We start from the raw sequence: 21801 nt of genomic DNA, 5'->3' as shown, positions 1-21801 counted from the left end.
GCTCATTTAAAAGCTGGGCGTGTGGTGGCACATGCTTGTCTTCCCAGCACTGGAAGGTAGGGTCCCTGAGGCTTGCTGGAGAACAGGCAAGTTGAATCTGTGAACTCTGGGCTCAGGGAAGGATCCAGTCTCAAAAAGTAAGATGGAGAGTGACTGAGGAAGACACATGATGGCTCCCACTGACTTCTTCATACACACATCCACACACACACATATCCTCATCCACACACATCCACATGCACACACATACACACACACATATACATGCACACACACACATATACAAATACACATACATGTACATATATGCACGCATGCACACAGATACACATGCACATGTACACATACACATATACATACACATACATACACACATGCACACACACACACATACAAGCACACTAATGTACATTTGCACACACAAATAATACTATATATAATGCCTTACATGAAATAGGACCTAAGTTAAACATCTTTGATACTGACCTATGCTTGTGGCATATATTCTGCTAAATATTTCCCCAAATTTACCATATTCAACCATTAATTAGCTTCCACTTAATGTGGAGTCATTAAACTAATTATTTGAATTCCATTCTAATAGTAGCATGATCAGAATATTGGATTCAGTTGGCAAGTAGGGACTACTGCTTCGTGCCTCTCCCTCGTAAGAACCTGAGGGCCCATGGCTGTTCCCTTTGGCATCTCCTGAGCACCTTCCCTTGTTCTGGGGAATCACCAGTCCCTCAGAGGTACCTCTCTAGCAGATTCGGGATGGATGAGCAGGGGACTGAAAAGAGAAAATGAACCTTGTTCTCAGCCAGTGTGTTGGAGGTTGTATTATCTTGCAAGTTAGAAGTCTAAATTCCATGTCTACACTCTGGCCTGATTTGAGGGCTGTGAACTGACTCTGCACATATTTCAAGGTGCTCTTAGACTACCTGGTTCAGTGTGGTGGGGTTCAGTATGATGGTGGCAATTGATTGGGGTCAGGAAACTCTTATCCCAACAGTGATCTGCAAGGGTGTCAGCCTCTAGGCAAGCTGGACAACACAGGAAGCTATCAGGCTGTGAGGCCACAGAAGTTGAGGTATTAGTTACATTTCTGCTGGCTGAAGGACTTCAGGGAAAAGAGCTTTCTTCACATTGTTACACAACAGTTGTATTAATTCTTTTGAGACTTTCTTACAGTGTATTTTGATCATATCCATCCTTGGTTCACCCAGAGCCACCTCCCAGACAATTTTATTTTGACTCATGGTTTCAGAGAGAAAATTCCATCATGGTGGGTCAGGCATGGCTATTGTAGACACAGAGGTGGCTGTGTCTACAGTCATCCTGGTGGGGCAGTGGAGGAAAGGAGGACGGCTGTGTCCGTAATCATCTTGGTCAGGCTGAAGCAAAAGCACATGGTAACTTTAAGGCACACCCTTGGCAACATATTTGCCTTTGTCTATACTATGTAGCAGTGTGAGCATGGGGGTCAGATCCCCACAGCTTGGTGGATCAGGAAGAAGAAAGCTTGAGGTGGAGCCAGAAGCAGATACCACCATCAGAGCTGGCCCCAGGGACCCACTTCTGATAGCTGGAGACTGAGCATTCAAATAGTGTCCCTCTGGAGGACACATCTAAAGCTTAACATGGAGTCTAGTACTGAGTATATGATTTGTTTAACAAAGTATTAGTTTGAAAGCCCAGTTTGTTTATAAACGAGAGAGCATGCTAGTTTTCATTTACAGAGGCTGTTTTGGAAGAGAGGGTGTTGTCATGCAAAGCGATGGACTGACAGTGACAGCTACCTGTGACAGTATCAAGCCAGGGTGGCCCAGTGTCATTACCTGTGTCTTATTCCTGCTGCAGAGACAATTGGAGCCTCTGCATACTTCCAGCGCATGGCTCCAGGCAGCCACTTGGATGAACTTGTGGGTTTTCCAAACACAACATGCTGCTGTTATTAGACTCCTGACCAACGATCCTTTGTTTTCAGCTTTTAAATGAGCGTTTGTGGTTTTCTCTCAGTTTGGGCTACAGCTGTGCTTACGTTGAGTTTTTCTTGCAGAGACATGCGTGAAGGCTAACACTGTGAAGTGCATGGAAGTGTTGGAAGGTCAGCTGAGCAGGTAAGAGGCGGTTCTTGTCCTATAGACCCTGAGTATATCTGCTTGTTTTATTAGAATTCAGTGAAGGCAAGGGAAGGGGCCAGTCAATCTTCATAATACATTAACAAAGAAAGCAGGAAAACACCCAGCATCCCCAGGGGGAGGAGCAGGTGCTGTTCCAACGTCTCCTAGCCCAGGCTCCCCTTTGACAAAGCAAATAGATTAGAATGCTTAAAGGCATCTTGGCGAGAACACAGGGCAGTTCTCACATCTCGGAATAAGAAAAGCCTCTTTGGGATACTGAGCTGAGAATTCACGCTGCGATCTGCTTCTGCTTTCTGCTGAAGGGGTCTTAAGGACTGTGAACCGGTTTACATGCAGAACAATGCAGGAATCTGCATTGTCGACTCTGTTTTGAATCCCGGATCACAACCAGCATGAAAATTCCTGGTTGCTTTTTTTTTTTTTTAAAAAATATATAAACCCAATTAGGAATTCAGATCGGAGAAGCATTAGGGACTCCACAGCATGTCAAGCTGTTTCTGGTTTGCTGGGATGTCTACTTCTGGAAATAAACCCCAGCCAGCGGGATCTGGTCCTAATTAAGGGAACAAGTTCCACGATGTAGTCTGTGCCTTTCCTCCCTGGCAGCCAGTTTGGTTTTATGGAAACATCTTGCTACTATTTTGGAAATTGCTAAGTGGCTCTGGAACAGATCTTTCTTAAACCTTTGTCTGCCAAGACAGTGCCAAGGCCTCTCCCTTCAGGATGCTGGGGTACGGGATTAGCCTCAGGTTGCAAGCCAAGTCCTTCCACCTACCAACTGACCTTGCTGTCCCTAGACTTGGGGAAAGTCCTGTCAGAGCTGGTCATCATGCACTGGCTGTGAGGAGTATATGCAGGAAGCTCAGGGGCTTGGATCCGAGTCTGGCTTTCCTACCATATACTAGCAGGGGTGTTCTGACACACCTCTCTTCCATCTTATTCCTGATACCCTCTTTTTCGGGCATGCAGGCCACCTGAGGTGTGACTTACAGTCATCTTAGACCAACTTGGACAGACCTCTGAGGGCCCACGCTGAGGCATCCCTTCCCCAGGAGGTACCAGCCTTATGACGGATACAGTATAGAATAGAGTTTATTTAGGTGTGGGGAGGGGAGTTGAGGGAGTAGAAACAAAGAAAGGCAGAGAGGGAGAGAGGATCATTTTAGGATTCCTGGAGCATATGTGCTGACAGACAGACAGACACCTCCCCAACTGTAGCCCTGCACCTATGACCTACCAACCCTCAGGAAGAATTGATTATCTTTCCCCCTATTTTTTTTATTTACTCTGCTTTTATATGGGTTGATTCTTTTATATTGAGTTATAGCTATAGCTATAGATAGATGTATAGATATGTCTAGACCCATCTGCCTTGGCATTCCATCTTTATGATACACAGTAGAATATTACAAACCACAACAAAGCCACTTGCCCACTCAGTGTCCCCTTTAGGCTGCTATAGAGGTAACAGCAAACATGGGTGTGTTGATTTAGCTCTTTCACCTCAGGGCTGAATTTGGCTTCAATCCCCATCTTCTCAGTTACCACATATTCTCCCTTAGCCTTCCGAGTCAAAGGAAGTATTAAAGAATTCTTACTTTTCGCCTCCAGGGTTTTTTGTTTTTGTTTTTGTTTTGTTTTGTTTTGTTTTGTTTTGTTTTGTTTTGTTGAGAGTCTCTTTCTGCGGCCCATGTGTGCCGTGCCTTGAACTCAGGCCCTCTCACTTCAGGCTCCCAAGGCTGAGGTCTCAGGCGTCCACCACAACTTTTCTTGGCTCAGAGGTTTTTACTATGGTGTAAGAAAGACAGCTCAGCTGGTAAAGTGCTGGCTTTGGACCCACGAGGACCTGTGTTTGATCCCTAGACTACAGGCTGAATAAGCAAGCCAGCCGTGATGGTGCACACTTGGGACTTTCTACTAGTCAGGCAGAGACAGGTGGGATCCCTGGGGGGTCACTGGCAGGCAGAGACAGGTGGGATCCCTGGGGGTCACTGGCAGGCAGAGACAGGTAGGATCCCTGGTGGTCACTGGCAGGCAGAGACAGGTGGGATCCCTGGGGGTTACTGGCAGGCAGAGACAGGTGGGATCCCTGGGGGTCACTGGCAGGCAGAGACAGGTGGGATCCCTGGGGGTCACTGGCCAGCCAGCCTAGACTAATTGGTGAGTTCCCGGCTAGTGAAACATATACACTCTCAAACTCAAAAGGAAAAAAAAAAAAAGCAAACCAAATCCAGTGATTGACACAGAAGTCTCCTCCCTCCCTCCCTCTCTCCATCTCTCTGCTCTCTCTCTTCCCCTCTCCCTCTCTCTGCCCCTCTTCCCTCTCCCCATCCTTTCTCCCTCCCCATCCCTCTCTCCCTCCTTCTCCCTCCATCTTCCCCACTCTTCTTCTCTATCCTCGATCCTTTGTAGGTGAACTACATGCATTATAGCCAGCTCATATCTTATGCCCGTAACCACTGCGGAGGAGAAAATCCTTATTGTCCAGTGGAAAGCCAGCGCCTCAGACAGACAGGGGCCAAGCCTCACCTGCCCCGACACGGGATGCGCACACTGGGTTTGTGTACACCCACAGAGACCGTGGTGTGCGTGGTTGGAGGGGGACATCCTTTATCTTCCTCCATTCCCTCTCTGTGAGCTGTTTTCCTGGACTTGAATCTGAAGTTGTTGCTGAGAATTATCAATGCAGTTTAATGGCTGCTGGTTTATTTTTGTGTCCTTGAGCTCTCTCCTTCAGTTCTCAAGTGTTTGCTTGAGGGTGAGTCAGACATTCACAACCAAAGCAGAAAAGACATAGGTTGGCTTCGTCTCTGGATGTGAGGGTGCTCGGAGACCCCTGTACATGACCCTGGCCCATGGTGGAAAGGAACACTCAGGAACTCCGGTGTCTTATCTCCAATTTATTTTGAATTTAAGAGCTTGGTAACCTTTTTCTAAAGGAGATCTGGTTCTTAAACAATAACAACAACAACAAACCCTAATGTTTACCTACTAATTACCTGGAAGTTTTGGGGAGAATACCCTCATAGGCAATGGCAGGCAGGTAGGTTACTCAGCTAACATCCCAAGGGGCTTCAGCATAGCTGGACAAGGCCAGAGAAAGCCTTTGAGTGTCTCCCAAGGCTTCTGGACACACCTCTCAGCCTATTAACACCAACAGTCTGCCTTCAAGCTGGGAGCCAGCGGTGGGAGAAGTCAGAATAGGAGCAATAGAACCTAATAGTACTACCAAGGGTACTACCAAGGCTCTCAGAGTCATCACTCACCGCCACAAGCAAGTGTTCCCCAGCAGGCTGTCTGCTCCCTGGTGGCAAGAGTCCTCAGGACAATTCAGAAAGAGAGCTCTGAGCTCTGGCAAAGAATCTCAGCGCTCTTGATAGATTGTCTCAGAAGCTGCTAGTCCCTCCTTACCAAATTATCATAGGTGACAAGCAGAGTCCACCCTGACCTTCTCAGTATTACAAACTAAAATAAAGCACCAAACACAATCATTACTGTGAGGACCCCATTTCTTTCCTTCCTTCCTTCCTTTCTTTCTTTCTTTCTTTCTTTCTTTCTTTCTTTCTTTCTTTAGGTTTATTTACACTGTATACTGTAGCTGTCTTCATGCATACCAGAAGAGGGTATCAGATCCCATTACAGATGGTTGTGAGCCTCCATGTGGTTGCTGGGAATTGAACTCAGGACCTCTGGAAGAGCAGTCAGTGCTCTTAACCACTGAGCCATCTCTCCAGCCCGAGGATCTCATTTCTATTGAAGCCTTTATCACAGGTCATCTTAAGGCCCGGTCTCTAACACAGGTCAGAAAACCTCCAAGCATGGCTAGACTGTGTCTGCTTCCATGCTTTAATTTGGTGACTGCAATGTGCACCCTCAAATCCGAAGTCAGGGTGGAGGCATCATTCAGGGATGGGCTTCTGAGGGAACCTCTTGGACCATCTCTCCTGGGTGCTGTGAGACCTGGGTAGAGGATTCACAAGTTTAAAGCTTGGGCTCAGGAATAAGATTGTCTAGATCTGAGTGTGATCCCTTCTGAGTTGCGACTGTTCACTACACAGTAAATCTCTCCGAGCCCTCCTTTTCTATCATAAAAATGAGACAATTGCAGAAGAGGATAAAAGATGCTTCCTATATGCGATAATGACTGGATAAATGAGAGCTATTATTCATCAGTAGCAGTATAAAAACCACAAACATATGATGGAGTGAAAAAGATCTGCTTTGAGAGATGGGCACTGGCTCAGCCATCGAAATGCTGGATGTACAAACACAAGGACCCGAATCCAGTCCCCAAAACCCACGTTTTAAAGATCCAGATGTGGGGGTACAGGCTTTAATCCCAACCCTGGGAAGGTAGAGACATGAGGATTTATGGGGCTCACTGGCTCTGCCCACTTTTCAAGTTTCAAGTCAAGGAGAGATCCTGTTGTGTTTTATAAAAAGAAAGAAAGAGCCAGGAATGTTTGGTGTGGGGGAAGGGGTGGCCTCCACGGGCCCATGCTGGGGCATCCCTTCTCCCTGAGGTACCAGCCACAAGATGGTATAGCATAGAAGAGAGTTTATTTAGGGCATGGGAAGGGGAGTTGAGAGGTTAGGAGGTGGGGGGGGGAGAGAGAGAGAGAGAGGAAGAATAGAGGCTGGCCATGAACATGTGAAAAAAGGGGGGAGGGGAGTGGGGGGGAAGGGGTAGAGAAGGAAGAGGATAAGAGAGAGAGAGAAGAAGGCAAGCAGCCCCTTTTATGAGTCAGGCATACCTGGCCGTTGCCAAGTAACTGTGGGGCCGAGCCTAGAAGAAATAGAAAATTAGAAAATAAGGTGGCTAGCACCTGAGGTTTCCTTTGGCCTCTCCACATAGAACACTCACACAATCTCATGCTGGAAAAAAACAAAAACAACCACAAACCCTTATTTTCTAAAAGCAAGAGAGACTGACTCTCTGGCCTTCCTAGTGAGTCTCAAGGTCATGGCAAGTTCTCAAGCCTCCATTATGTAAACAGCCTGCTCTTTCTGTTGCCTGCCCTCTGGCCAGATGCCGACAGCTCCCACCGAGGGCGGAAGGAAAAGACAGGAGGTAATTGAGTCCTTGTCAGTGGCTCTGGTGGAGACCGAGAGCCTGCAGTGGTTCCTACATGTAGCATCTGCTGGCTGAGATCCTAGAGTCACCTGCTGCCTTCACGGCCGGCCACACACCTGACACTGGAGCTTGTGAGCAGGAGAGTCCTGACCTTGTGGGTCCCCAGCCCAGGAACCAGCTGTTGTGTCTCCTGAGCTCGGGATCTCTGCATAGTGACCCTTTGTAGACGGCCAAGAGCGTCTGGGGTCACCACAGCTCCGTATTCTACCTATCTTTCGATAGTTCCTAGAGACAGTGGAAATGTCATCCAGAGATAAGGTAGATAAAGGAGCAGAGGCCTGACGTAACCCTGGGCATCATGCCAGGAGGACCACTGTGCGACACGGTATCAGCCCTGAGTGAGTCCTTTCCAGGAGGGGCCGATTACTGCTGTCACTTTTCTTGTCCTTGACTTGTAATCATTCCATGGACGTGAAGCTGTTTTTAGAGATAGCCTGTGTTACATGGCCTTTCCCCAGGGAAATCTGAACAAATGCCCATTCACCCCAGCTAGGGCCTCAAGTCCAACCTGGTGACGAGATGAGCTTATTGGGTGTACTTATAGGTGGGTGGGTGGGGGTTCCTCACAAGAGCACTGCAGCTTTCAGACAGATACATCAAGTGTCTGCCACAGCAGCGACTGCTAGCCCTTAGACCTTCCTAGGAAGGGGCCACTTCTGGGAGACAGTGTGGGTGGGCTGCACTCACAAGGTTCGTGTGAAGTTCAGCACAGGTGTCCTGAATCAAGGTGATAAGGCCATCCCACACCTGAGGACACTTGCAAAAGCCACTTCACTCTGAGCCTTCGCATTCCAGGGTGGCTTTCACACGTTTAAAGACAACTGTTCCTGAGTATAGTCATCTTAGGCTTGCAAGGTGAAGGCTAGAGAATTAGGAGTTCAAAGCCAGCCTTAGCTACATATTAAGCATAGTGAGTGTGAGGCTAGCCTGGACTAGACACTATCTCAAGAAAAGGCCCGCACACAAGAAGACAATTATTAATTACCAGGGAGCGTCCAACCTCAGGTGAGTTTAACTACTCGAGGCAAAAGTCTTTCTGATGTGTTTGGCCGTGAACTGAAGAAATCTTAAAGCGGCATTAAGTTTCAGTCGATATGTCAGTGGCAGAGATCCAATTTGTCTTTAATGAAACGAGAAGAGTTTTTAATGATTCCAGGGCATGTTGAGATTGCCTGATAGTTTAATTTGACAACGTGCCATGAACCCGTGGCCTCCAGACAGATGGATTCTAAAGTCTCTGTGGCTGGGGGGAGGTTCTCAGACCTTCATTCTAGACGGCGGGTACTTCCAAGACTGTGAGTGACTCTTCTCCGCTTCACTGGTGAGCCTGAGCCAGAGCCACAGCCACGGCAAGCACACAGTTGATATAGTATTACCCACAGGGTTCTGAGTCAGTCTGCTCCCACTCCCCCCTCCCCGCCTGTCTCTGCTGCCTGTCTCTGCTGCCTGTCTCTGCTGCCTGTCCTTGCCGCCTGTCCCTGCTGCCTGTCCCTGCTGCCTGTCCCTGCTTCCTGTCCCTCCTGCCTGTCCCTGCTGCCTGTCCCTGCTGCCTGTCCCTGCTTCCTGTCCCTCCTGCCTGTCCCTGCTGCCTGTGGCTGCTATGAGAGCATCTGTGATGAGAGATGAGTCCCAGGCCCAAATATTATAGCTCAACCCCACACCAGGACGGAGTGCGAGACCCCCCCTCAAGCCCCAAAGGGGGGCTCCTTAGCCTCCATCCATCCCAAACTCAGCTATGCTCTATGTGCAAGAACACAGGCATGTATTCACATACTTGGCTTTTCCTGTGGGTGCTGGGGATCTGAACTCTGGTCCCCATAGGTGTGCAGCAAGTGCTTCACCCGCTGAGCTGTTTCTCCAATCTCTTAGCTATGCCAAAAAAAAAAAAAAAAGTCCCCAGACCATTGAGATGGATTATCCAGTAGAAGCACGCCTACGGAGGCTGGTGACCTGGGTTGACCCTCGGGCCCCACGTGGTTGAAAGGAGAGAACTGATTTCTTCAAGTTGTCCTCTGACCTCCACATGTAAAATGTCGCACACCTGAGTATGAGCATGTGCAGGCACGCACACCTACACACATAAGTGTAATTAAATTTTTTTAAGTTTCCAATGGAAATCATAGTTATTTCCTGGACGAAGCCCAAGGTGAGAATTACAAAGAGATGACCTGTGACAACCACACAGGCCAACAGGGTGAGTCATTTCCTTTATTATTCTGTAAACGAGACCGTAAGCAGTGCCTCGGTTTCCCCAGAGGGGCTGCATCCCACTGGTGCAGGCTGCAGGCTGCACTTAGCCAGCTCTCTCTTGCCTATCTTTTTTTTTTTTTTTTTTTTTTTGGTTTTTTTTGACAGGGTTTCTCTGTGTAGCTCTGGCTGTCCTGGAACTCACTTTGTAGACCAGGCTGGCCTCGAACTCAGAAATCTACCTGCCTCTGCCTCCCAAGTGCTGGGATTAAAGGCGTGTGCCACCACCGCTCGGCCTCTTGCCTATCTTAATTGACTCTTTCGTGGATTTCTCCATCGTTGCTTTCAGTGGAACTGCTCTTGTGCTGACAATGGCATTTGCCAGCGCTGGCAGTTACCGGACGGAAGTGGTCCCCGAGGCTGCTGTGACACAGGTGTGTTCATTTGTGTGGCTCACTGGAGTATGAAGGAGAGGGGTTTTGAAGGGTATCTCCTCCTCCTGCTTGTCAGAAGGGCAAGCTGCCCCGGTGTTTCCCTGCCCTTGTCATCTCTTAAGTGACTGTGAGTCCTTTCAATAAGAGGAGGGGGCTAGCAAGGTTTAGGTGTATGGTCTCAGAGTAAACGTGGTCCCACGTAGGTTTCAGCATCCAGAAGGGGGTCAGTCTTTTTGACTTTGTGACATGACACGTTCATCTACAAAGTTCACTACGGAGGACCCTGCCAAAAATTTCTATCATAATCCCCTTGTATTTTTAATAAGTTGCAACGTGTTGGGTCATTCTCATAGTCATGCTTGGGCACGTGTGGCATTCAGGTAGCCGTGGAAACACCTGGTGGACTTTCACACAGAAGCCTGGTTCTTGTCTGAAACTCCTTTAGTCTGAACTCTTCTGACAGCCAATGGACTGATGTCCTGATAAGTCTAATCCCCAGAAAGGTGATGCTGATTTCAAATGGGGTGCACGGAGTGTCCCATATATCTTGGCTTCTTGACAGTTCTTATGCTACCGGCTTTTTGGCTTTGACCTGCTGACCCCCGAAAATATTAAGCACAGTCAGATGATCCCCCCTTTGCTGTTATTGATTTGGCTGTATTTGATTAGACATCTCCCTCCTCACTGGACCTCACGATCCAATGTGGGGAGCAGCCTGCTTCTCATGGGAAGGCAGAGAGATTGGATGACTTAAGAATCATCTTTCTAGTGTGGCTTGATGGGCTCTGGGGGCCTTCTGTCTGCTAACTCTAGAGAAGGACACACTTCAGGACTGTCTCTATGGCTTGGAGATAAAACCCCTAGAAGGGCTTGATAAGATTTTCTTTGTCTCTGGTTGGAGAAGCACAGAACTTAGAGCAGAACAAAGCATGGTCCAGCACTGTGCTCTCTGGCACTGCATATGCTTCAGTCAACCACACATAGAGGCTGAGAGACCACCACAGGCAAAAGGACAATGGGACCTGACCTCTGAGGAGCTTGAGATCTCATAGCTGAGATGCAGAGAAAGCCCAGTGTCCTCTGATGGGCTGGGAGCTTGATGGTGGTCCGTGTGCCCTCCAGATTAGGAACCGTGTGTGCTCATCATCAGCGGGAAACACACAGAGAGGCAAATATTTGCTTGAAGAATGTCTTTCTGACACTCTGAGGTATGTTTCTCGACTGAAAAGTCAGTCACTACCTCCCCCGGTCCGGCATTAGAATCAGGAAAATGGTGCCCACAGCAAGAGACCCCTCGTTTGGTACATCCAGCGGAGATAATGCGACCAGCATGCAAAGCACTGAATACTGATAAGGCTGTGGCAGGCCATGCTTAGACTTGATGTCACATTCAGATGGTAGCTGAGAGATGAAAAGCAAACAGAAATTAATCCCCCTCCAGGAATCTCATACACATTCACTTAGCGCTAGCCTGCCGCTCAGTGGTCCGTCTCTCGTTCTCCTCATTAATAACTATAATCAAATGTCCATGATCGGTTTCCACCAACCGGGTAATTGCTCTGGCTCCCCCATTTTCTGGGATGGGCGATGTGTTTGCAAGATGGGGCAGTTGTGTAACTGTTCTGTCCACGCGAACTCCGGAAGTCAGCCATGCCCTGCAGCTGTGAGTGTCAGCCCACTTGCTCTCTGTGGAGTGAAGGAAGTAATTTTACTGTGCTATTTTTAGACTTCAATTTAGATTTCAGCTGTTATGATACTCTGTGTGCCTGGATAGATAGAGATGTCTGCACACAATTCCTCGGTACAGTTCTGAGTCTGCCCTGGGCTCTGGTAGGTCCCAGATTTCATCTCAGCCTGTGGCCACAGCAATGCCCTGTCATGGTGGCTTCTCCTGCAGCTGAGACCTGCCAGGTCATAGGGTGATGGTGTCATCCTCCCCTCATCCACTCAGTGCTTGGCAACCCAATACTTCCTTTTACCTGAGGAGGTTTAATCTGCTCTCTCCTATGCATGTGTAATGGGCACCCCACAATTCTGTGTAAGTAGATTCAGTTTATGGCCATCTTGCAGTTTGAGACAGTTTTCTAGAGACAGTGGATGAAAGCTCCAACAAGAGGGTTTCCTTTCTCACAAGCCAGAAGGGTGAGGGCACTGGGCTATCTTTGCCTCAGGTATGGAAGACGGCTTTGAACCTCAGCAGAATTCCTGGTTCTTCAGTATCAGGAATGGAGCTAGTCTGAAACACCAAGGGGTTCTTGGGTGTGTGCCTGATGTACTCACCTGAGCCTATTGGGTGTTAGATATATGCATGTTGGCACCTGTGCCAATTCATATCTCTGCGCCTGAGAACCAACCCTGTAGATATTAGAACACAGTGGCCATTGACCCACAACCTGTTCATGCTGCCACAGTCTGTAGCACTGGCACCAACCGTGACATCACACACCTGCCACCTTGAACTATACTGGTCAAAAAAGGATCCTAACAGGATTTCCCATGTGACCTTATAAAGTGATCTGTGCTCTTGGCTTCTTCTGCTTCTTTCTCTCCCTCAGCATCCTCTCCCTCTTCCTTTCCCTCATCCACTTCCCTTTTCTCTTGCTCCTTCTCCATCAAATTGCAGACCGATTAAATAACCTGCCATGGTCTGGATATCTATGCCCTGTCTCAATTAAAACATTGATCTTTAATCTCCAGTCCAGTGGTCACTGGGGTGTGGCCCTCAGCAGTTAAGATTGACGTTAGCATCCTGATAAAAGTGGTCTTTGCTTCTCCCACCATACTCAGATGCATCGTTGTCTGTGGGGTGGTGTATCCTCAGCAGACACCAGATTTTCTGGTATCTTGATCGTATATATGTCCAAACTTCAATATATGCATACATATATATCCAAATACATCTAGATATTTCTGTTTTGTCTTTTTGAGCTGCTTAGAAAGCATTCTCTCCCCCTTAGATATTGTACAGATAATTTGAAGTTTGTGTTTGGTTCATTTGATCTTGAGCAGCTGAGAAGCCATACAGAATAGCCCTTCCGTGTTCACCCTGAGACTTTAATTTTTAATGTAGCCAATTCCACAGCAATTATTACAAGGAAGGCTTCCCTTTTGTTAACCTTTATTAGGATGGATACTTTGCCAGTCTCTCCCGGCGGGTGTTTGTTCAGTTCTAAGCCAAATAAATACATTGTTCCCATCCATACATTGCTTTTGCCCAGTGTTTTATCACAACAACAGAGAGGGAGCTAGGATACCTGCGTCTGTGAGTTGTTGATAATCTGCAGCTTTGGGAGAGCGTATGCAATCCACAGCAGGCCGGCTTTCCATAGCAAGAAAAGGAAGCAAGTCGTTCTGACGTGTGGTTTCTGAGATGCCCAGACTCCTTCAGCTGCATGATAGCATTCAGCTTGGTCCAACGCAACCACTTTGGTTTGCTCACAATTGGTGCAGCCCAGATTCCAGAGAAAGGATAGGCACTAGGTGTTCAGTTGTAGGAATGGCCAAGTTCAAAGTATGTTTTGAAGCCTCTAGAGTGAAGTCCTAATCGTGAGGTTGTTTAGGGACTAAACAGCAGAACGACATGTTACACCTGTGGCACCCTCCAGTGCTGTGGACACGGAGCTTCGTCTGGTCAGTTTGGTTGGATTGCGAAGTGACTAGGAGATTACAAAACACCCTCTTGGTGCATCTGTGAGAGTTTTTCCAGAGGTGATAAGACCTACCTTGAATATAAGCGGCACCATCCCATAGGCTGGGGGCATGTTGGAAATCCCAGCACTGGAGAGGCAAACTCCAGGCTCAGCGAGAGACCAGAGGCTGACCTCTAGCCTCTACATGCATGCACACATACACACAAAATACAATCAGCTTAAACTTCTTTCCCAGAAAGTCAAAGGGCTGGAGAGATGGCTCAGTGGTTAAGAGCACTGGCTATTTTTGCAGAGGACCCAGGTTCGATTCTCAGCACTTATGAGGCAACTCACAGCATCCATAACTCTAGTCCAGAGGATTGGATGTCCTTTTGTAGCCTTTGCTGATACCAAGCATACACTTGGCTCACAGATAGACATGCAGGCAAAACACCTACTCACATAAAAATAAATTTAAAAAATTTTAATCAATAAAAATAAACCAAGGAATAAGATGTAAACACAGTGACTTTTTCTGTCTGTTGGAGATTAACTTGCTCAGGGAATAGAAAGAATGCAGACACATGCTTCACTGGCTTCTGTTGAGAATTTAGAAGCATCACCTTTGTCCTCTGGGGCCTATGTTTTCTTTCACTGAGGGTCTGTAAGAGAACCTGAAGACTTTCAAAGTTTCCAGAGAACAAGATAATTCCTTTAAAAGAGAGTAAATCGGGAGGGATGCGTCAGTGACAAGGGCTGAAACTTCAGGTGTCTGTGTTAGAACTCAGGTTCCCAGGGTTTTGGTTTTGAGAGAATGTTTCACTCCAGCCCAGGCTTGTCCAGAAATCATTACGTAGTCAAAGCTGGCATTGAATTCACAGCAATCTTTCTGCCTCAGCCTCACAAGTCCTAGGATCACACCCATGAGCCACTATGTCCAGGGTGTTCCTACTACTTCAGTAGAGAGGCAGGATGCCTCCCCAAATCCCTGCATGTCAGCGTCATCCCCAATAAGCATGACCACACTCAGTCCTCCCAGGTTGTGCTCCATTGGTCCCGTAGGCCTCCTTTAGTTTTTGAGAAGGTTATGACAGTGCCAGGGCCCAGCTCTCTACCCAGACCTCTCAGCTACTATAGCTCAAAAATATCATCCCTGTTCTCCTCACAAGGCTCAGAGGCTCTGAGTCACTGGTGAAACAATTTTTGTTAATGACCCAGTTACTCTCCTGGGCAGGAAGAACAGGCATCTCCCCCCACACAACCAACCACGACACTCTTTGGTACAAATGGATACACAGAGCAGATGTCATGGAAACGCAACCCTTGATGAAATTATCACATAGCCCACAAGGAGCGCGACCGTCTTACACCCACATGCGTGATTTGCCGCCACATGGCTCACACTTCTGAAACTGGCACCTAGTCTTTGGTGAGTGTGTTCTAGAGACAGCTCAAAAGACCAGTCCCACTTTCACTCAGACAGGAGGCCGCCATATTTCACCAATCACTGCAACATTCTACAGGTTATAATGAGGAAAGTTGTTGACCTTCTTTTCCTGGGAGCCTTAAGAGACCTGCAGCTTGTCCCATGATCCCTACTAGCTCCTGGGGTGCAGGAGCCACAGAGAAGCTTTGACTGTGTCGGGTCCCAAACTGGAAAACATATTAGTGAATATCTTCAGTTTAAGGATGAGAGCAGGAGAGAGACAAAGACTCTACATTAAGTCTGCAGGACATTAAAGTTATAAATTCTGGAAATCAGTCATGCCCGCCTAAGAAACATTAAAGATCGACAATTCAGATAGCAAGTATGTAAGGGTTTTGAAATAAACTTCTGGGTTTTTTTTTAAAATTTAAAGTGTTTAATATTCAAAGATTTAAAGGTACATGTGTGGATATGGTTAGAGATCTTCTCAGACAGAACTATAGACTCTTAAAGTACCTTTGTTAGAACATTAAGAGAGCAAGAGGAAAGATCTGAAGGGGGAAAAAATGAGACAGGAGTTAAAGAGGAGCAATAAAGAGTACGTGTTGGTATGTATGTGTATGTGTGTGTGTATATGTTGGTGTGTATGTATATGTGTGTGTATATGTGTTGGTATGTATGTATATGTGTGTGTGTATGTGTTGGTGTGTATGTATATATGTGTGTGTATATGTGTTGATGTGTATGTATATATGTGTGTGTATGTGTTGGTGTGTATGTATATATGTGTGTATATGTGTTGATATATATGTATATATGTGTGTATATGTGTTGGTGTGTATGTATATATGTGTGTGTATGTGTTGGTGTGTATGTATATATGTGTGTGTATATGTGTTGATATATATGTATATATGTGTGTATATGTGTTGATGTGTATGTATATATGTGTGTATATGTGTTGGTATATATGTATATATGTGTGTATATGTGTTGGTGTGTATGTATATGTGTGTGTGTTGGTGTGTATGTGTGCATGTATGTGTTGGTGTGTGTTCATATGTGTGTGTGCATGCATGGTGTGTGTATATGTGTGTGTATGTGTGTGTGTATGTATGTGTTGGTGTATATGTGTGTGTGTGTACACGTGTGTGTGTGTGCATGCATGTGTGCATGTGTGTGTGTGCGTCTGCTGCTGGTAGGATGAGGGGTGACATTCCGGGTAGTGGAACAGCACCTGTGGAAGCCTGGGGCAGAGCTGGGCAGGTTTGTTTACTCCAATAGGAATAGAGGGTAGGATGTGCCACACTGAGTTCTTCTTCTTGGAAGCATAAGTGAGATTCTAGATGTCCTTGCTGACCAAGCAGCTAAGAAGTACCCATATGAATGTCACCATGAACACGGACACACAGGTTTGGTACCTCTGTGTTCTTTGGTTGATAAGTTTTTTTCTCTGTAAGATGATGTTGGGGGTTTGAGGTGACCCCTGACATAGACACGGCATTGACGGGTAGTGTGAGCCATCGCTGGGCTAATGTCCGTGCCTGCCTGCTTCTGTCTTAGCTGCAGGTGCCCGGTGCTCAGGAGAGTGTGGCAAGCAGACTTGGAGGCTTGTCAGTTGCTGATGCAGAGCCTGCAGCTTCAGGAAGCAGGCAGCACTCCACATGCGGGAGATGAGAAGCAGGTGCACAGCACAGGAGAGGCCTCCCAGACAGCTGCCCTGGCTGTTCCTCGAACACCCCACCCTGAAGAGGAAAAGTCCCCCTTGCAGGTGCTCCATGAGTGGAATACTCGCTCAGCTCCCTCACCACACTGTGCTGCAGGCCCACGGAAAGAGGTTTGTCCTGTGTGTTTGTCCTGTGTGTTTGTCCTGTGTCTGCAGTTTTGTCAGGGGTACATCATGTGCAGTTTGGGAATAAGAACAAACAGAACTCAGAGTGTTTTCATAGACCCTCGCAAAGTTCTTAAAATGAATATAACTCTTGGGTATTGTAACAAAATAGCATATAACTTTTTGAAGCTTAAAATGTAGATGAACAAAAGGAAAAGCTTGGCATGTTAGCTTTCTTTTTAACCGTAGTTTAGATGTCCCCATTATTCTGAGGAAGTTAATATAGAGTTATACATATAGTATTACTATGTATCTTATCTAACATATGTTGTTATACAAACTGTATATTTTGCATCATATATTTATTTTATTGTATCTCTGGAACCTATAGGTTACAATGTATCATTTATGAATTCAAACATTCTAATGCACATATATATGTCATCTTCACAGAAAACAGACCATGACTAATATTTCTGATTCCTGTTTTCATGAAATCAAAGCAAAACAAAGAGCAGAAAGCCCCATTGTTTGGTGATACATTCTGATAAATTTGACCTGATAAATGTGCATTTCTATTAGAACTTGATTTTGCCTTTTTTTTTCTTTTTAAATTCAGAGGCTGACCTCGAGCAGTGGAGAAGGCTCCCTCGCCCCTCCCTTTCCCCTTTCTAGCCCCGCCTACATCCAGAGGGGCTTCCCTGAATGCACACCTTCCTACCCTCTGAGCCTTCCAAGCTCCTTGTTTGTTGGCTTTCAGGCATTCTCTCAGGTCCTGATGTTGTTAGAGAAGAGACTGGCTCTAGCAGATGCCTGGCTCATGTCCTCTCACCTAGACTTCCCAGCCTTGTGGTATCCCCTCCCCTTTGCCAAGACTCAGTAAGATGTGAGGGAGGGTGGGGAGAGCACCCTGGCCTGTCCATGGGCATCCTGCCCCTGGGTGGGACAAGACTGTTACATTACAGATCCTGTACCCTGTGCTCAGCTTAACATCTGGTTGCTGTGTCTATGCTGTCTGAGGACTGGCCCTGGTCCTCCTATGTTTGAATGTATGTCCCCATGAGAGGTGTCACTCTGGGTCCCTTTTGGTTTCACAAGTGTCTTGGATCTTAAAATAATAGATTTTTTGGGGGAAGGGGAAAATGACGGTTCCAGAGACCAGTATCGTTGCCAGGTAGCTGGGAAAAAGAATCTGGGAGGGGTGAGAGATGTGTTCTGTCTTGTGGTGTAGTCACCTGATGGTGTATATATCTGAATCACGGTTTTCCAGCAAAGAAAAGAATGGATATTATAGCACATAACTTTCCAGAAGTAGCTAAGAATTTAAAGCAATGTCTGCCTGCTTAAAGTCAGGGCTGTACATGAAACAGATGAACTGGGCTCAGGACTCGGACTGTTCAGAGAAGGAAAGGCTGAGCTCAGAGCCAGAGAGGCCGAGCATGGAGGTCTGAGCCTGGAGTCTCTCTGCTTGGGTTCTGTCTCTGCTTCTGGTATGCCATATTTTCTTATCCACTGAAACAATACCAGTAACAGCACGGGTTGGGGACGGCTCACTGGGTAAAGTGCTTGCTGTGCAATTGAACCTTAGTCCAAATCCCAGTGGCACCCACATAAGAGGCGTGACATGGGAGTGCAGGTTTGTAATCCCAGCACTAACAGGAGGGTCCCTGGGATTTGCTGTGTCTGCCTAATGGGTGAGCCTCAGGACAGTGAATTAACACTCTGTCTCACAAGCAACAAGAACTGACACCTGAAGCTGACTCTGGCCTCTATCTGCACATACACACGTATGAATGGTCTCCCCGTACACATACATACACCCGTCACACCCTTCTCACACGCATGGAACGTGCACGCAAACTCATATACACATACCTGCACGTACATACCCAGACAGACACACACAGATAACAACGGCTATAAATTCTCAAGAGAGAATGATCAGAACTAAGTTTTCAGTTGCATTAATGACCTTTCCTGTTACCATGGCCCGACAGAATCAGGAGAGAAAAGAATCTCTTTGGCTCATTATTTCAGAGGACTTAGCCTGTTACGGTGAGGTGTGCGTGAGCAGAGCAGCCTGTGGTGTGTTAGTTGCAGACTCTGTGCACTCGGTAAAGCCTAGCCCATGGTGATCTCTGTGTCTCTGACTTTCCGGGGGCCACAACACCTAGAATGGCTTTTGCTAATACGGTTTGCTCCCATTATCAGGAGGAGAACTGAGCAGTGAACAAGAGAAGTGCCTAAGGAGAGGAAGGTTTACCAAAGGGGAAGTCTTGCTTTGTTTGCTGGAAGGCTTTAGACACCTGAGGCTCAGAGGTGTGCCAGTTAGGGGTCTCCTGGTGGAGATGGTTTTGCCTTCCTGTCTTGTTTTCCAGGGACTATTGAAGTCTGGGGAATGACGTGTTTATCTTGAGGCAAAATGTTCCTTTGCTTTGCAGCTCCAGGTGTGTTTGACTTTGCAAGACTCTGCTGTGCTGGGCCACCCCACACTGGTTTTGCTATTGAAGCATGACACCCTGGGGGCAGGCAATTGCTTTTCAATCCAAATCTTCCGTGACAAATCGTGGGCTTCTTACAGTGGTCCACGGGGAGACGGTTTCAAAGCCTTTCCTTGCTTATCTGGCCAACACAGTGATACGCATTTCGGAAGCACATTGTTCAGGGAGTGAACGTCAGCCCTGTGGCTGAAGGTCCCTGCCAGGCTACTCAGAGCCATTACCTTCATTCTGCAGCTGAGTCCATGAAGGCAAAACCCTCTGCTTGAAGCTTTGTTCCAGAGGAAGGCAGCAGCAGCTAAGGCATGCATATGCACAGATTGTGAAAGCACTTTCTTTTCTGGTGTCCTGGGAGCTCTCTGCCAAGCCTTACGCTGTTGTTGGCCCTGGTTTATAGATGGTTCCAACCTTGCACAGGAGTCAGGCAGAAGCTGGGGAGATCAGCATTCCAGGCTCCTGTACTGAAGGGGCGCTGTGTATGCTGACTGTTCTGACCCCAGTACCTTTGGGATTCTTTCTCTGTAGCCTGTCCGCCCACGCCAGCTGCCTTCTTGTTCTAATGAGCTCCCCTCGTGTCTAGTCCCCTGGACAGCATGACTCCCTCTGACTTCCCTCTGAGCTGTGTCCTTTCCAAACCAGAAACTTCCACCAAGCAAGCTAAAATAAGCCAGAGAGAAGCTGGTACCACGGAGGTATCCCATGCCATACGTTTAGCAACCAGAAAATTGCTACTTCTTTCTGCAAGCAAAGAAACCAGCAGTAAAGACACAGCAGACACCATAGCTTTGTCTCTTCTGAGGCTGGCATCCAGAATGTCAGGGGTACCCTTCCCCAGCCCTCACAGAATCATGTCTCACAGAAGACAGGTTGACAAGGGGGGAAGGTGTGACAAATTTATTTAATCAAAATTTTAGGAGATACGGGAACCTTTAGAAATAGCTCAGGGAAAACCCTGTTTTTTTTCTTTTCTTTTCTTTGTTTTTGTTTGTTTGTTTGTTTATTTGTTTGAGATGTTCTGGTTTGAGGGAGAATGGATAATGTTATGATTTGGACAAGAAACATCCCTTTGAAAGCTTATGTGTTAGGGCTTGGTCCTTAGCTGGTGACAATATTTTGAGAAGCTAGGGAAATTATAGGAGGTGCAGCCTAACCCTATGTCATTGGAAGGGGGTGATGGTGACCTTTTAGTGCACCTTGTCTCTTGCCCCTTCTTGTTTTGCTTTCTCCTTCCTTACTGTTGTGCTTTGCATGTGAATGTTCCCTACAGGCTCTTGGATTTGAACATTTGGTCCCTGGTGGGTGACACTGTTTGGGAAGGCTGGAACCTTCAGGTGTCAGAACCGCCTTGAGGAAGTAGGTCACTGAGGACACTTTTTGAGGCATTGTGGCCAGGCTTTACTTCCTTAATTAGAGGTGCAGAGTGACTAGCCTACCTCCCACTACTCCCCCCATGTCCTCCTCGCCTATAGGAGCGAGAGGTACCAACCACCAACTAGAGTCTTGTACCAGCAGAGAAAGGGAGCTGAGCCGTGGGTACCATGCATGCATTCATCGTTCTTTGTTTGTTGACTGTGGTTACAATGTAACCACCTAATACAAGCCCCTTTCTCTGTGACTACCTCATCGTGAAAGACTATAGCCTTGACTTGAGGCGTAGAATGAAACCTTCCTCCCTTTAGTTGCTTCTCCCAATATATTTTTACCACAACAACACACAAACTAAGACACAAGGTAAGAAGGTGAAAGGTCCATCTGTCCTGCAAATTCCATGGCCATCAAGGTCTGTCCAAGCAAAGGGAACCAAGGAGCCATGTATTGGATCCTCTTACCAATGACCCCAAGCGAACCCTCATCTCTTGACACTGCGCACGATGGATGGATGATAGATGCTTTGGTCACTGTGAGAACAGGGACCAGAAAGTAGGAGGACAGTAGAGGCGGAACCCACAAAGACACTCAGGATTCAGACTCTGCAGACCAGCATCAGAGTGCAATCTAACTTTATTGTTTATTACATGTGCTTATATGTAGCCTTTTAGCCAATTAGGGTATGTTTATGTATTCAAAGGCAAATTGAGGCACAACCTCTGCTGTTTAGCCAAACCTGACTTGCCTACCCAGGAGCCTGTCCAGGAGCATGTAGGGGAGGGTCCAATCCCCCATGGAGATTTCTGTGAAGACAGGGAAGCAGCCACAGCCCTGGCCTCTGGTCCTTTGTGTTGTCTCACTGGTGTGCCTGGAGCCCTGTGAGACCATACACTAGGACTCTGCAAGGAGCTACAGGGGTTTTTGGTACCTCCAGCTCCCCATTTCTTCCTCTACCAGGTTCATCTCCACATCCCTCACAGGTCAGAGCACTGAAAAGTCACAATACAGGAAGTTGATACGGAGAGTCAGGAGTGCACTGGTGGATGACCTTGATTCTGTGGCTCCTGAAACTTTGGAACTAGTTTGTTGGATGGAGGTGGAAGAGTTCAGAAGCGTAGGTTAGAGAAACTGAAAGCCAAGCCGAAAGGCC

At 47.1% G+C, this 21801-nt stretch overlaps 1 protein-coding gene across 4 annotated transcripts in view; it reads left to right on the top strand.

The window, feature by feature from the left end:
• Disc1 (DISC1 scaffold protein) overlaps window positions 1–21801 on the top strand; it is a 208513-nt gene that overhangs the window by 164934 nt on the left and 21778 nt on the right. For 3 of the 4 annotated variants that reach the window (XM_028767739.1, XM_028767737.1, XM_028767741.1), the window contains 2 exons: window positions 2060–2120; window positions 16518–16791. In XM_028767739.1, the coding sequence (XP_028623572.1) occupies window positions 2060–2120; window positions 16518–16791 (335 nt within the window). The remainder of the gene's footprint in view (window positions 1–2059; window positions 2121–16517; window positions 16792–21801) is intronic. The other variant, XM_028767738.1, reaches the window with a different exon arrangement.

Source organism: Grammomys surdaster, unplaced genomic scaffold, assembly GCF_004785775.1.
Source record: "Grammomys surdaster isolate TR1022 unplaced genomic scaffold, NIH_TR_1.0 181, whole genome shotgun sequence".
NCBI classification, from domain to species: Eukaryota; Metazoa; Chordata; class Mammalia; order Rodentia; family Muridae; genus Grammomys; species Grammomys surdaster.
Note: the sequence above shows the minus strand (reverse complement) of the source record. Positions and strands in the feature narration are given on the sequence as shown.